This window comes from Conger conger, chromosome 2 (genome assembly GCF_963514075.1).
Source record: "Conger conger chromosome 2, fConCon1.1, whole genome shotgun sequence".
Classification (NCBI taxonomy): Eukaryota; Metazoa; Chordata; class Actinopteri; order Anguilliformes; family Congridae; genus Conger; species Conger conger.
The window spans coordinates 6,458,413-6,474,788 of NC_083761.1; the positions used below are offsets into that span (position 1 = coordinate 6,458,413).

At 48.0% G+C, this 16,376-nt stretch overlaps 1 protein-coding gene across 3 annotated transcripts in view; it reads right to left on the reverse strand.

Moving 5' to 3' along the window:
* Positions 1 to 1,305: 1,305 nt before the first annotated feature.
* The window catches only part of LOC133121806 (serum response factor-like), a 46,428-nt gene continuing 31,357 nt past the window's right edge, over positions 1,306 to 16,376 (reverse strand). Inside the window, exons 4-8 of one of the 3 annotated variants that reach the window (XM_061231290.1) lie at positions 9,823 to 9,966; positions 7,523 to 7,630; positions 3,833 to 4,003; positions 3,308 to 3,384; positions 1,306 to 2,212 (exon numbers count right to left, since the gene is read on the reverse strand). In XM_061231290.1, the coding sequence (XP_061087274.1) occupies positions 2,117 to 2,212; positions 3,308 to 3,384; positions 3,833 to 4,003; positions 7,523 to 7,630; positions 9,823 to 9,966 (596 nt within the window). In that variant the 3' untranslated portion in view covers positions 1,306 to 2,116. Of the gene's footprint in view, positions 2,253 to 3,307; positions 3,385 to 3,832; positions 4,004 to 7,522; positions 7,631 to 9,822; positions 9,967 to 16,376 lie in introns of all 3 variants that reach the window. The other 2 variants (XM_061231291.1, XM_061231292.1) reach the window with 2 other exon arrangements.

The following is a 16,376-nucleotide window of genomic DNA, read 5'->3' on the forward strand; positions in this document are numbered from 1 at the left end:
CGCTAACGCGAGCGCTAACGCTAATGCCAGCGCTAACGCGAGCGCTAACGCCAGAGCTAACGCTAACGCCAGAGCTAACGCTAACGCGAGCGCTAACGCTAGAGCTAATGCTAACGCCAGAGCTAATGCTAACGCGAGCGCTAATGCCAGCGCTAACGCGAGCGCTAACGCTAATGCCAGCGCTAACGCGAGCGCTAACGCTAACGCGTGCGCTAACGCCAGAGCTAACGCTAACGCGAGCGCTAACGCCAGAGCTAACGCGAGCGCTAACGCCAGAGCTAACGCTAACGCGAGCGCTAACGCCAGAGCTAACGCTAACGCGAGCGCTAACGCCAGAGCTAACACTAACGCTAACGCGAGAGAACTCCGCAGGCGCTTCAGCGGTCATGGCGGACGTAGAGAAGCAGTCTCCCCCTCTGAAACCGCCACCCTTTCTCCAGCACCCCTACCGTCATACAACTCTTTATTTACTCAACAAACGATGCACAGCTAATTCAGAAATAAGTTTCATTAAAAAAATAATAATAATAAAAATGAAAAAAAAAAAAAACTTTTAGAAATGTCAAAAAATACATGTAAATTGTAATTGTACATTTACACTGTCAATAATCTGGGGGTTGTCTCCCGTCAGCCTCCACTGTTTGTATTATTATTATTTTTTTAACTACATATAGAAAAATAATCTGTAGACAAAAAGGCAAGCTGTACTGAACAGTCACATCCCTTTTTCAGTAGGATGGCAGAAGATGGTGAGAGAGACAGAGAAAGAAAGAGAGAAGAGAAGTAGCGAAAAAGAATAATTTCTGTACACCTAAAATTTAATGGAAGGAGAGGAAGAGAGTGAAGACGAAGTTTAATTACCGTTAGATCACATGACCAGCAGCACTCAGTCACATGACCCTCAATGTGAAGTCACATGACCAGCAGTGTTCAGTCACATGACGCACTGTAGCGTGTCAAAGGGTATCTAACTGAAGTCGGCACGCGTGCACACGCACGCACGCTGAAATGACTGACCGGGGGAAGGTGAGCATTTTAGGCCTTGGACAGGCCAGAGAACCGAGCCAGCACCCAGGCTGGGGCCCGGGACGGCCGGAGCCAGGCCCCCGCTCTCTCAGGACCGGGCCTACGGGACGTCAGTGCACACAGAGTCCAGTGGTATGAGGCCCAGCCAGTGATGAAGAGGAGGGAGAGGAGGAGGAGGAGGAGGAGGAGGAGGAGGAGGCAGCCTTCCTCATTCAGATCTCTCCAGTCGCTCCTCAACCCAAATCCACACCCTACCCCCCCCCCACCCGCAACAGGGTGTCCTGACTAGCAGTATTTTGGCACGAAATTCCAAGACAACTTGGCTTCTCATCCATAGAGAACCTTCTGGATTCCTACTCCATACTAATGAACACACACACAAATGCCTCATGAGTGCTGAACAAAGATTTGCATAATAATGCCTATATTATCCGTTTCTGTGCTCACTTATACGCATACAAAACAAAGGCTTAAAAAAAAATTAAAATAAAATAATAAACGGCACATACTGCTACACACACAGGCTTAAAATATGAATATATACCAATAGAGAAAGAAAAATATATATACACACATTTCCACATCTACTTGGTTCCCATTCATCCTCTATCAAACCGTATTGAACGTGTGCCGAACCACACGCACGCGCACACACACACACACACACACACACACACACACACACACACACACACACACACACACACACACACACACACAGGCGTGTGCCTGCACAAACACACACACACACACACACATACACACACACCTCTCTTTGGCTGATCTCTGAGGCCAGGGCACCTGCAGTGTGTGCATATTCCAAGTCAAAGTTGCTCTTAAAACTAAACAGATAACAAAAACAGAAACACACAAAAAAAAAAAAAAAGTTCTTGGGCGCACGGGTTCCGATCCAGGGAGCGTAGAGGCGACACACACTCCTCTCTTTCTGCTGCGTCCACCGTTTTCAGTTTCTTTTTGAATTCATATTCATACAAAACGCTGTGTGAAGGCATCAATAAATAGGGGCGGGAGTCTGCTCTCTGCGTGGCGACTGTTTCCGTGGCGACTGCGTGTCCGTGGCGACTGTCCGTCAGTCGTTCTTGGCGTTGTGCGGGGCGTCGAGGTTCACCACCTGCAGCTCCGTCAGGTTACTGCTGCTGCCGCCGGACTGCGGACCAATCACCATCTACGAGACAGAGAGAGCGTCAGCGCTGACCAATCAGCAACTGCCAGACAGAGAGAGCATTAGTACGGACCGATCACCATCTGCGATGGAGACCAAAAGCCTAACAGTTGACCAATCACTGCAGGTAAAACGGGAAACCGAGCCAATCACCACCCGGCAAAGGAAAGGGAGTATGCTAGTGTTGACCAATCACCATCCACCAGGGAAACCGAGTATGCTAGTGTTGACCAATCACCATCCACCAGGGAAACGGAGTATGCTAGTGTTGAACAAACTCCATCCACAAGGGAAACCGAGTATGCTAGTGTTGACCAATCACCATCCACCAGTGAAACGGAGTATGCTAGTGTTGACCAATCACCATCCACCAGGGAAACTGAGTATGTTAGATTGATAAACTGCTTGGAACATTACAGGCATATATAGTTCAAGTTGGTGAAACTCAGTTTTTAGTTGATCCTAATCCTAATTTTGAAAGAAATTCTGTAAACAATCTTAACTTTGTTTTATTTATTAGAATGTGTTCTAGTTCCATCAGGCACCCAATCAAGAGAGCCAGGAGGCGGGTTAATTTGCAGTAGGCAGTGTGAGCCTGATCTTTCATTAAGGCCTATGTAATGTTTGGCGGCATAGCCAGTTTTGCCATCTGTTAGGACCTCTGAAAGTAAAGGTAATGAACACATTTACATTCATTCATTCATTCATTCATTATCCTAACCCGATTATCCTGAACAGGGTTGCGGGGGGCCTGGAGCCTATCCCAGCATACATTGGGGCGAAAGGCAGGAATACACCCTGGACAGGTCGCCAGTCCATCACAGGGCACACACACCATTCACTCACACACTCATACCCACGGGCAATTTAGACTCTCCAATCAGCCTAACGTGCATGTCTTTGGACTGTGGGAGGAAACTGGAGTACCCGGAGGAAACCCACGCAGACACGGGGAGAACATGCAAACTCCGCACAGAGAGGCCCCGGCCGACGGGGATTCGAACCCAGGACCTCCTTGCTGTGAGGCGGCAGTGCTACCCACTGCACCATCCGTGCCCCCACACATTCACAGAAGGACAGAAATGAAGAAAGGCTCACAGAATGTAGCTGCACTGCGGACACGGGGATCTGCACGGTGCCTTGTGGGGCAGTGAGGAACACCTGAGGCACTGCACCTGGGGGGAGGAGCACACAGCCGTTAGCCAATGGGAGAGCACCATTACACATTCAATGCGTTCCGATTGGTCAAGGTTACCTGTAAATGGCCCCAAAGCAGTTAAGTAGTACACGGTTTGTTTAGTTCCACATGAATGCATATAGCTTGCATTTTACAACGATTATGATTCTATGGGATGCTTTTATTTCTTACATTTCTGTCTAAGAAAAATGTAGGTACTTTTATTTTTGAAATGTATTCGTGCTGAAATCTTGGTTTTTGCCTTGCACTGGAGTCAGCAGCAGTAAAAACAACAAACACTACGGTAAAGTTTTAAAACGCATACACGTCAACACACTGCTTGACAACAGAGCAACGGAGGAGGATTCGGTCTTCTCTCATAGTAAGTTTCCCTGCGATTCTCTCATTGGGCGGCGGGGCGAGAGGGCGCGCAGCGATCGGCTCACCCGTGTCCTGGCCCTGCTGGTGGGAGGGGCCCTGGGAGAAGGCGTTGAGCACGGCCAGGCTGCCGTCGGACAGGGTGGGGGCGGAGGCGTACATCACCGCGTGCGGACTGGGGTACATCATGTGACCCGCCACAGAGGTGGGCACCGAGGACGTGACGATGGTGGCACTCGCTGAGAGGGGGGGAGAAGCACGTCAGCCAATCACAGTCCTGAGCGGAGACGCGTCAACCAATCACAATCCTGAGCAGAGACACGTCAACCAATCACAATCCTGAGCAGAGACACAAGTCAACCAATCACAATCCTGAGCAGAGACACGTCAACCAATCACAATACAGATCAGAGACACAGCAGTCAATCACACTCCTGGCGAAGGGGGGGGGGGGAAGACATCAACCAATCACAATCCTGAGCAGAGATGCAGCAGTCCAATCCCACTCCTCATTGGGGAGAGCAGAGAGACAGATCAACCAATTACAATCCTGAGCAGAGACACATCAACCAATCACAATACTGGATTGAGGGGGTTACATTAGCAGAAGCTCTTATCCACATAAAGCCAAAAGAACGCTGCTAGAAGCACCACTTTAACTCAACCCAGAATTTCCACTGACTTTAAACCAAGACACCCATCAGCGCCACCGACAAGTTCACCTCACAACTTCCTGTCAGATAAAGGACTTCCCGATAAGTGCCCGCATCACTTCCTGCTCTACCTGCCACAGCAAAGGCCCCTGAAATGACTCAACTGAAGCGCGTGGCTAAGCGTACAATTATACAGATGTGAAAAAAGTTTTTTTTCCAGTTAATCTATATCTAGTACGTAGATAACTTTTTCCTGCACTGGCTTCAGCTCTGTCACTGATCCAGTTCCAGTTCCTGTTCGGCGGGTGGGCTGTGGGGGTTCCTCATTTCAAAGTGCCGTAGCCCCCCCCCTCCCCCTCCACAGGGGGAAAGGAAGTCACAGGTTTTAGTTCCCGCTCCGGTTCGAGCAGATGGTCAGTGCCGAGTGTCTGTGGGTGTGTGGAAGTGACCCTGGGAGGCCTGTGTGAGTGTGTGGGGAGTGTGTGTGGAGAGGGGACACAGACTCTCACCTGTTCAGACCTACACCTCCACGAGAGGGCTGTTTAACCCCCAGACCCTGCGTCAATGAGGACTAAAGGCTTCCCTCTAATACAGTATTTCTCCAAACATACAGGACATTCAATTAAAATGAACCCGTCGTGACCTTGGGTGATTCAGACTCAGTTTCTACAGTTTAAATAGATAAATGATACGGATATGATGTGGTATATTTTGTGAGCCCTATTATACAATAAATAATTTTCACCAAAAGAGAAAATTATCCTATGTTCAGTTATTTCACAGAGATTAAAGGAGTCCTTTTCGACACAAAATGTCTCCTTCCGCTTCAAAGGGTTATATAAAATATATTCTTGAAAACGTTTTCAGTGAACCATGTTTTTTTTTTGTCAGCCAAGGCTTTTTTGCCAGCCAAGGCTTTTTTGCCCCTCCTGGCTCTTAGGAGGTCAATGTAAATATACAGAGTTGGGATTATCCTTTAAAAAGCGTCGGCCCCCCGGGTCAAAAGTTGCATGTCACTGATCGATTAATGCCACTGACACACCTCACCATAAAAAACCCAGCCATTCATCTCGTTCTAAACACGGTTTATTTTCATTGATCTTGCGGTTGTTGTTGTTGTTGTCCTAGTGCGAGCTTTCGGGGGGGCAGCGGGCATTTACAGCACAACAGCAGTAACAAATGTACAACACCTGCAGACCAGAGGTAGAAATCCCCGGACCTGTTGAATTCTACATCCACACAGAACAAACGCCAACACTTTTAATGGGCTTACATTTACATTTTACATTTACATTTTAGTCATTCGGCAGACGCTTTTAATCCAAAGCGACTTACAAGTGCATAGGTTCTTCCACAAGTCAAAGCATCACATCCATAACTAGGAAAATACATATGAAGTGCTGTTCTAAACATAGTGTCATCATAAGTGCAATTCTTTTTTTTAAAAGTGAACTGCTCTTACTCCAGATTTTGTGACCATTTTCTTAACGGTACGAGTAAAACATTTCTTTAAGGTGGCACGGGTGTGGCTAGGAAGCGGTTAGAAACTATTCAAATGATTTGAGCTTTCATCGTCCGTTTCTGCCGGGGAATTAGGGAACTCGGGGAGGGATTCCCCACACTTTTCGGTTCCTCAATTCCTCAAGTCAATTTGCTTGCAAGTTCCTGAACTGAGCAACAGTCCTCTTCAACAGACCATTACCGAACGTGATGAATTAAACTGCAATGTACTTATCTGTGTTATGTGGAATTAGCCAATTCAAAAGCCACATTATGGGGGGTTCATTCCACAATCGAAAGATAGTACACAGAAAAATCTAAGAAATAACAACGAATAAAGATAAAATTTAATTAGTGGCACCAGCACCAACAGTAGAGATTAGTCTGGAGCTTTGTCAGGGACTGCAGTGTGCTCCTGTGAACTCTAGATGGCGCTATAATCACTGAGAAAGAATGAGAACAGGAAGTTTCCACACTGGCCAGTCAAATTAAACCCAGCCAATACACGCCTGTTCAGAAGGAGTTACACGGTATACATGCAGTGGTTAAGAGTGACATCATATTTCATTTTTAAACGCATTCATTTCATATTTGGAGCGTAGGTCAGGCTAAATCTTGATAAGGGGTGAGTCACAGTTAAATTAACTGCCTGTAAAATTCAGAGGCCGGCTATGTGTAGCTTCTCAAAGAAGCCCACCACAGCTCTTGCCCTGTCTCTGAAGACTCTTATTCAGTTTTAGGCATTAAAAAGTTTCACACACAACTAGGAAAATAATAAATAATAAATACGAATTTGTACTCAGTTCTACAGAGTGTCGCTGGCGTTCAGCAGGCACCCGGTCACAACACAAACACAGAGGCCTCACTTCCACAGAAGCCCAGATGAGAGAATCACTGGCAGTTTGAAACCATAAGCATTCCACTAAGGCGACGCGAACGTTTCTTCAGAAATTTGTAACGGGCGTCTCGGTTCAGGAGCAGAATTGAGGCTTCGCTGCTTCGTAACGGGCGTCTCGGTTCAGGAGCAGAATTGAAGCTTCGCTGCTTCGTAACAGGCGTCTCGGTTCAGGAGCAGAATTGAAGCTTTGCTGTTTCATAAGGAGCGTCTCGGTTCAGGAGCAGAATTGAAGCTTCGCTGCTTCATAACGAGCGTCTCGATTCAGGAGCAGAATTGAAGCTTCGCTGCTTCATAACGAGCGTCTCGATTCAGGAGCAGAACTGAAGCTTCGCTGCTTCGGCAGAGGGTGTGAAGCGCCAGGCCCACGCTAGTGAGTGAAAAGGCGGTGACTCATGAGGCGCAGAGAAAGGCTGTCTGTGAGGGAGGAGGCACAGGCTGTCCAGAGAGACCGCTTAGTCAGGTGTGTGTGTATGTGTAATTCAGTAATCCTCAGAGGTGTGGACCTAAAAGGATTGTGCATATTTTACTAGTTATGGATCTGATGCTCTAACCTGTAGAAGAACCTACGCACTGCTAAATCACTTCGGATTAAAAGCGTCTGCCAAATAACTAAAACGTAAAATGTTAAATTGGACGGGGTGAATCTGTGCCCACAGTGAAAGTGCCTCTGAAGTGCGTCCCAGCCAATTGGAGAAGAGGGGCGGTACCTGAGGAGCTGCTGGAGGGCTGGGATAGGTCGGGGCTGCCGTCACTCGGACTCTGCTGGGGGCTGGGGTGCACCTGGATCGCCTGCAGCTGCTGAGCCATGCCTCCACCTGGGGGAGAGAGAGGAGGGGGAGAGAGAGAGGAGGGGGAGAGAGAGATGAGGGGGAGAGAGAGAGGAGGGGGAGAGAGAGAGGAGGGGGAGAGAGAGGAGGGGGAGAGAGGAGGGGGAGAGAGAGAGGAGGGGGAGAGAGAGGAGGGGGAGAGAGAGGAGGGGGAGAGAGGAGGGGGAGAGAGAGGAGGGGGAGAGAGAGGAGGGGGGGAGAGGGGGAAGAGAGAGAGGAGGGGGAGAGAGAGAGGAGGGGGAGAGAGAGAGGAGGGGGAGAGAGAGAGGAGGGGGAGAGAGGAGGGGGAGAGAGAGAGGAGGGGGGGAGAGGGGGAAGAGAGAGAGGAGGGGGAGAGAGAGAGGAGGGGGAGTGAGGGAGAGCACGAGGAGGGAGAGAGAGAGGGAGAGAGAGAGAGGAGGGGGAGAGAGAGGGAGAGGGGGAGAGAGGGGGGGGAGAGAAGGAGAGAGAGGAGGGGGAGAGAGTGAGAGTAAGAGAGAGAGAGGAGGGGGAGAGAGTGAGAGTAAGAGAGAGAGAGAGGAGGGGGAGAGAGTGAGATTAAGAGAGAGAGAGAGGAGGGGGAGAGAGTGAGAGTAAGAGAGAGGGGGGAGGGGGAGAGTAAGAGAAAGGGGGACAGGTAGAGGGAAACAGATGGAGAGACAGGGGGAAAGGGGAGAGGGAGGGGGGGAGGGGGAGAGTAAGAGAAAGGAGAGAGGGGGACAGGTAGAGGGAGAGAGACGGGGAGAACAGAGAGAAAGGGGGGAGAAAGGATAACAGACAGAGCAACAGAGGGAGAAGAAAGAGAGAGAAGGAGGGGGAGAGGGAGAGAGGAGGACTGATTTTAATAAAATATGACATTTTATTCACAATGACTTGGAGACAAAGGAGCCATGTTACCTTAGCTGCCCTTCAACGGCACCACAAGGACTACATGAGAAAGAGCCCCGCGTAAAAAAAAAAAAAAGGTTTGATTTACGACATACGCCTGTGTACACAAATTCCTCTCTCCGCACGCCAGAAACTCCCAGCATGCACTGCTGCGGGAAGGCCAGCGCGTGGCCCAGGTGACACGGCTGAGTCATACGCTCGCACCGGCACTCAAATATGTCCCTGGCAGCGAGCCAAGTCCAATCAGTCCACGTCCGCCGCCGGAGTTAGCCTGACGTTAACGTCATCGGCCAGCTCGGAAAACTCGGCAAATTAACCGATAACTCCTGTGATGGGCTTGCGGTGCTGTTACTCGGAGGTTAAGTTATATCGTTGCAAATCTTGTGTGGGGGGGGGGGAGCCAAGCAACGGAAGCATTCCTGTACAAGTGCTCGTTGTTAGCAAGATGGCTACGCGAAAGCGAAGCAAGCCAGCCATCTTTGAACAGGGAAGGGTAGAAAGTAGCTAGAGGTAGAAAATTATTTATTATCGATAAGCGTGTTCCTACAACACTGGATCTTTAACTTTATAGCTTTAACTTTAGAGCTTGCACCCTTGATCATTTCTCCTATTAATGAGAAATATGAGATACCGCCGTCCATTCTGTTTTCGGAAAGCAGGCATCGCAAGGAAACACCAGGGCATGCGGGAAAGCAGGCTACTAACTCAGGCAAACGGTCAAGAAAGCACATTCAAAGATGCATTTTTAACACCAATTAGTTGTTAGTCAGGAAATATCATGCCATAATAACAACTTAAGTCCATCCAACAATGTGCGATACACGGTCGTGCACTCAAACGGGTTTGAGAAGGTCAACAGGCAGGTCGACATTTCTGCGACTTAACCCTTTCAAGAGTAGGATTTTTGGAACGTTCGCTTTCAAAAATTCCAAGTCAGCGTTCTAGAACTCCGTGGCTCTCACAATCACCAGTAGCGACTATGCCGGTTACGAACATTCAAAAATCACATTATTTGTGTGATCTCACACCTCAAAGGGTTAAACTGTGATATCACATTATTTGTGTGATCTCACACCTCAAAGGGTTAAACTGTGATATCACATTATTTGTGTGATCTCACACCTCAAAGGGTTAAACTGTGATTCATAAAGTACTACTTTTTTTGGGGGGGGAATTTTCCGTCCTTGACTTCCTACACAAACCCAAGAGGCAAACCTCCCCCCCTGTGTCAGGCAGAGGTGCAGACAGACAGGCGTGCAGAAAGACAGGCGTGCAGAAAGACAGACGGACAGACAGACAGACAGACACTGTACCTGTGAGTGAGAGGCCAGAGGGAAAGCGGAAGACCTGCTGGTTTTGAGCCGCGGTCACGGCGGCAGTGAGCGTCTGAGCCTGCAGGGGGTGCTGTTGCAGCTGGCTGAGCGGAATGGCAGGGGTGCCAGGGGGGAGGGCACTGCCTGGGGGGGGTGGGAGGAAGGGGGGGGGGGCACGAGAGTGACTATCGCCTTAAAACCCGCTTCCCCCCAAAAAAAGTGTTTCAACAGACCCCCGCTCTCTGGAATCGCAATCATTCCTTATTTAGCTGACACTTTTATCCAAAGGCGACTTTACCGATGATTCGACGAAGCAGGGGACAATACCGCCCTGAAGCAACGCAGGGTTGAGGGCCCAACAGTGGTGCGGATCTTATTGTGGCTACACTGGTGCTTGAACCACCAACCTTCTGGGCGCTGGGCTACATTTAGCTAGCGGATGCTAAACCAGCATTCATTTACGGGCGATTAGCAGATGATCTGATCCGTACCGACTGAAGGCTAATGTACGCTTCGTCGACAAGGCATCTGCAGACAGAGATTTGTCCGACAAAGCTTAGCATTTATCGGTTCGGAGACGGTGTGTGCTGCGTTACTATAGCAACCAGCTTCTTCTCAAACCTGTCCATTTTGCCAGCTAGTTATGTAAACAGAGCATCTTCATTCATAAAAAAAAAACAAAAAAAAACAAGTAGCCCAGTAAACTAATATCTTCGCCATGGCAACCTTTCGTCTTCTTTTCAGTCGACCAATCACACTTCTGACGGGCGTCTGCGACCTTGCAAAAATCTGCAGGTACAGGAGACCCGTCACCGACGCTGAAAGGGCCGGCTTGATGTCAAAATTAATGCTAAAATTTCCCTCAGGATGAATAAAGTATCTATCTATCTATCTATCTATCTAAAAGTCTCGAATCTGCTTCGTTTCTGTCTGCGGACACGTCGCACGACACCGTCACTGAAACATAAATGAAGCCTTTCACTGCGTAGGCGTCAGAATAATACTAATTTCACTGAAGCAATTCAGGCTCATCACCGCACTCAAGGGCTGCAAACGGCTGTGTCATGCCTGGGAAGCTAACCGGCAACCTTGATGCTACAAGTCCAGTATATACAGTGACAAAAGCCCGCAGCTACATGTATACCATTATAAAGGGTACAGTTAAATACCACTATAAAGCCTACAGTTATGTAGCATTGCAATATACCATTGAAGCCTAGTTATATACCATTAAAGTTGCCAGTTAAATACAATTAGCCTACCTTGTAACAATTAAAGCCTACAGTTAGAAACCATTGTAAAGCCTAGTCATATACACTTTTAAAGTCTACAATTATATACCATTACAAAGTCTACAGCTATATACCATTATAAAGCCTACAATAAATATACAAATATAAAGCAAAACCAGTCATATACCATTATAAAGCCTACAGTTATACACCATTATATAGTAAAGTTATATAACATTATAAAGCTTACAGTTATATAGCATTATAAAGCCTACAGTTATTAGGCGTTGGAAAGGGACCTCAGATTATCGCGTGCTTAGAGTGGAGAATTTTAAGAGCGTAAATTTTACCACACTCCATAATTTTTACGGTCCTGGTCGTCGCTTTATTTAACTAAATAAACACTGGGCGGTATGTTGACCGTGTAACGCCCTGCGTCTGCTAAACTAATAAACGCAAAATAAACACTTAAATCTTCGTCCAGCGAGCCGACAGGCATAAAGAGTGATTGAACGGGTCCTTTCACACCGGAGTCGTGCCGTTGGGCGTCGTGTTTACACGCGGTGACTCGCTACTCGATCTCGACCGGGGCGACCGCAGGAGGAGGATTTCTCCCGCCCTTTTTTGATAAATCGCTAGGCAACGGGCCACAAATCAAAAGGCCAAAATGTGACACGACCCACGATGACCCCCGTTTCCCTCATGCGTGCAGCCTTAGCCCAAAACTTTCCACAACATTACCGTTTAGGGGTCATGTGCAAGTCAGAGCCCGAATTGGCACTGTAGCAGAGTATCTGCAGAAATGCGCTCGACTTGAGTCCCAATACCAGGTTACAGAAACGCTCTGTTCTGACGCCAGTGTGTGTGTCTGGATGTTTTCAAAATCGCCATTTAAATTGCTTCTTTGTAGTGCGATTTTAGTTTTTCGGTTTAATCCAAATAAATGATAACCTACCTTACTAACGAGCTACACAGTGAATGTGGTCGCTGGCACATAACCATGTTTAAGTGACACTAAACCAGGGCTGTTCAAACTCCAGGTCCTGTAGGCCACAGTGTCTGTAGTATGTACTACACCACCTGGTTTCACTAAAACAAGGTAAAACAATTTGTGATATCTGGTGGTGTAGTGCATGGTTGGAGCAAATATCTGCAGACACTGCAGCCCCCAGTACTGAACTTTCAAACGTCCCTGTAGGTGTGCACGCACATTAAAATGTGGCAGGACGTTAGCAGTTATGATAAACTTCTTCTTCAGTAGAAAACTTGAGCCTGTATTACAAAGCAGGATTACACAGTTAGCTGGATAACTGCACGAACTGAGTCAAACCCAGAACCCTCATGAAAAATTGAACATTCTGGGTTTTATTCGGTGCAGTTATCCAGCAAACTCAGCAACCCTGCTTCGTGATACAGGGCCCAGGTGTATGCTAGCTGACTTGTTTGACTAGTAAGCCAAAGTTAATAAAATCAAACCTTGCCAGGACTTTATTTGTCCATGTTATGTTTGATCTACTTCCATTGCCCTTTTCATGCAGTTGACAGCCACTTTTTCAGAAATAATTTAGGAAGGAAAAGTTAATGGAAAAATGGAAAGTTAATACAGCAATACATTTTGCATAAGTCACAACTTTCTCATCCAGTGGCTCTGAATGACCCAATCACATAGATTAAAAAGGGATCGTGGTGATTATAATGCGCTAATTACCGCTACTTGATCAGCAGCACGGGTTCGGTTAGTGCGCTATTCAGCGGTGGTTTGGTTAGCGCGCTATTCAGCGGCGGTTTGGTTAGCACGCTACTTAGCAGCGGTTCGGTTAGCGCGCTACTTAGCTGCGGTTCGGTTAGCGCGCTACTTAGCGGCGGTTCGGTTAGCGCGCTACTTACTGCCGTTTGGTTAGCGCGCTACATAGCGGCGGTTCGGTTAGCGCGCTACGTAGCGGCGGTTCGGTTAGCGCGCTACGTAGCGGCGGTTCGGTTAGCGCGCTACGTAGCGGCGGTTCGGTTAGCGCGCTACTTAGCGGCGATTCGGTTAGCGCGCTACTTAGCGGCGGTTCGGTGAGCATGTTAAAGCCAGTTCATAATCCAGTGTCGCTCGACTGAAATCGCACAACGTTCCTGAACGTTCTACTGCCGCCGGACGTAGGCAGTGGCTGTAGTCCTTAGCAGAAAGTACAAACTTACTGTAGTTGCACAGAGTATAAACCAATCCATCCGTTGCCAGTCAGAAAACGATTTGTTGCTAGACTATAAACTGGCCTCTACTCAGCAAGGTGGTCGGTTAGCACGTTAGCGCCCGCTACACAGCTATTAAGCCTCCTCATTTTCATCACGCAGAGCGCCTCAAAGGATCTCAGCTGCTGCCGGCCATCGTCCCTGGACTAAAGAACTGACAGTTTTTTCATCTTTTATTATTATTTTTTTTTTGGGTGGCTTGATTGTTCCCAGAGTAGGAGGAGGAGGAAGAGGAGGAAGATCGGTTACGTCGAGGCTGGGAACGGTTCCCAGGGGCCCTGGACTGTGAGCGAGGGTGGGCAGGGGGTCAGCAGCAATCACACAACGGGACCCAGTCCACCTACATTCACGTTCGAGTGCACGTGAGAGTGTGTGTCTGTGTGTGTGTGTGCGTGTGCGTGTGCGTGTGTGAGAGAGAGAGTGAGAGTCTGTGTGTGAGAGAGAGTGAGAGTGCGTGTGTGTGTGTGTGTGTGTGTGTGTGTGTGAGAGAGAGAGAGTGAGAGTGTGTGTGTGTGTCTTGTGTTTGATTTGCATTTTGTTGTAAGTCTCTCTGGATAAGAGCGTCTGCTAAATGCCACGTAATGTAATGTAATGTGTGTGTGTGTGTGTCTGTGCGTGTGTGCGCGTGTGTGTGTGAGCGTGCGTGCGTGCGTGCGTGCGTGCATCCATTGCAGTGTTTAAGTGAGGCAGTTAGAGGAAATCTGCACTGAACCCGCAGGGGGGAAAAAGCACTTATTAAATAAGGGGCCACACAGAAAACAAGGTCAAACGTCCAATCCTCTCACGGCGGAATCGATACCCGCATAATCGCACACTGCGGCGGGATCGATCCGGCCGTTTAATAAGCCGGGCCGCGCGCGGACGTGATTTTCATCCCGCCACACCGCGGTGAGATGCGGCGATCGTTGCCGAATTTTCGGGCAGTTTCACAAACTCTTTCACACTCAACCCACACGCCGAACCTCCCACCGCAACACCTCGCCCACCGCGGGAGCTTGGGACCGCTCGCGGGCAGACGTGCGGACGGTTAGCGGCACCGCCAGAACACCGCCCGACTGCCTCCGCGGGGAGAAACGCTGACGGCTCTGGAGGCGCACCGCACGACGGGCGGACGCGTTCGGGCGGCGGGTTGCAATTCCTGCGACGGCTCCGGTTTGAAAGGTCGATCCGTCAAAAAACAGCGTCTCGGAGAAACTTCTCCCTGCACTGCACTGCAGAGAGTAAACAAAATCTACATCACCGTGGAGACCAGAGACAGCGATCTTCGATCATTGTGGTTCTACACTGGACGAGGACGCTTCTCTAAAAGGACAGTACATATCCATGAATGGTATTGAACTTTGACCCCCATTGCTGGCTCATTTGTCATGACAACTATGTTATCAAAGGTTCTCATCTGTAATTATCTTTAGGTCAAGTGTCATCAACCAGCTTCCAGGTATCGAGTTCGTGAATGACTCCACTTCGGCAATACGTTCATAACTTTGATCTTTTATATCTTTTATGCGTTTATACTTTTCATGAGGGACAACGTTGAGTCGAGTGATAAAGGAATGTCGGTAACATAGCAATATCTACTGGCCAATCATACATCATCCAATAAAAACTGGCCTTAAAGCTGGGGTAATTCTCTTTTGGTAATATTTGGTGAAATTCTCTTCACATTTTCACATTCACATTCTTCTGCCCAGATTGCCTACCGCAGCTTAAAGAAACTATCAATATGTATGATCCAGCTAGGACAATCCTGTTACAAATTACACATACAATCAATATGAGGTCAAGTGCCAAAACGTATTAACAACACATTTAACAAAAAAAAAAAAGAGTTGGGAACCTTAACAGACATCTGCAGGATTGCTAGATAGAAAACGTGCTTATTGTGTATTATTGTTTAAATAGAGATTTTCAAAAATTGATAATGATATGGAGCGATTTTTGCACAGCGTATCGATCGGAACAGAAAGTCGCCCTTGGAATCGATATGTAGATCCAGATCGACGTATCGTTAACACCCCAACCAGGAGCCCTGTGAGAATTGTGTGTGATATTTTTGAGCGCTCTTTGTTGAATATTCATGTGTAATTGCAGGCCGGGATTGGCGGCCATTTTGTGCCAGGCTCATTGTTCTCACTTCCCAATTATTCCTCTGCAACAATGGCCCTCGACGCAGGCGCGATTCAGACGGCGGTTTCCTTCCCCCGACGCTAACGCTTCGTAGAAATATTTCAAAAGAGAGGAGGACCGTGAGAGGGGTACTGTAAGGGGTGCACATTGGGGGCAAACAGCGGCCCAAACACTGCACCTGAAGCACGTCCTTCAGGGTACAATCCCCCCCCACGCCCGATTTAAAATGTCATTTTAACGCAAAGTACCATATCTGCCTAGTTGTATGAACCAAAGAACCGACCAAAGTCATGAATGAGACAGTTTTCTGTGCTTGATTTATCTTGCCTGGAGCAACTGAGCCAACAACCAAGAGGGCCAGAAGGTGAGGTTTGCACCTTTTTGAGAGCGTTTCATAGGTTCCAATATGCCAGACAAGCTAAGTTAAGAGTAGAAAAGTATTGGAATCCAAAACCATGATCTATTTGAGCCAGGTCTGTCATGAATGAACGCACCAGTGTGTTCTGATAACCTGGACTGCCTGTACAGAAATGCTTTAACAGGCGATAAAGACCCGCAGGGAAGATTAACCAAAGACTGATACATGAGTGCACCCAAGAAGAACAGAAAGAGAGAAAGAAAAGAACACAAAGCGAAATAAAAGGATAGACAAGGAGAGTGAGAGAAAGACATGGAGTGAGAGACAGACAGAAAGAGAGTGAGAGACAGAGAGGGAAACAGAGAGTGAGAGACAGAGAGGGAGAGGTAAAGAGACAGACAGAGAAAGAGGGAGAGACAGAGAGAGTGAGAGACAGACAGAGAAAGAGAGTGAGAGAGACAGACAGAGAAAGAGAGTGAGAGGGAGAGACAGACAAAAAGAGGGAGAGAGACAGAGAGTGAGAGAGAGACAGAGAGTGAGAGAGAGAGACAGACAAAAAGAGAGGGAGAGAGAGACAGACAAAAAGAGAGGGAGAGAGAGAC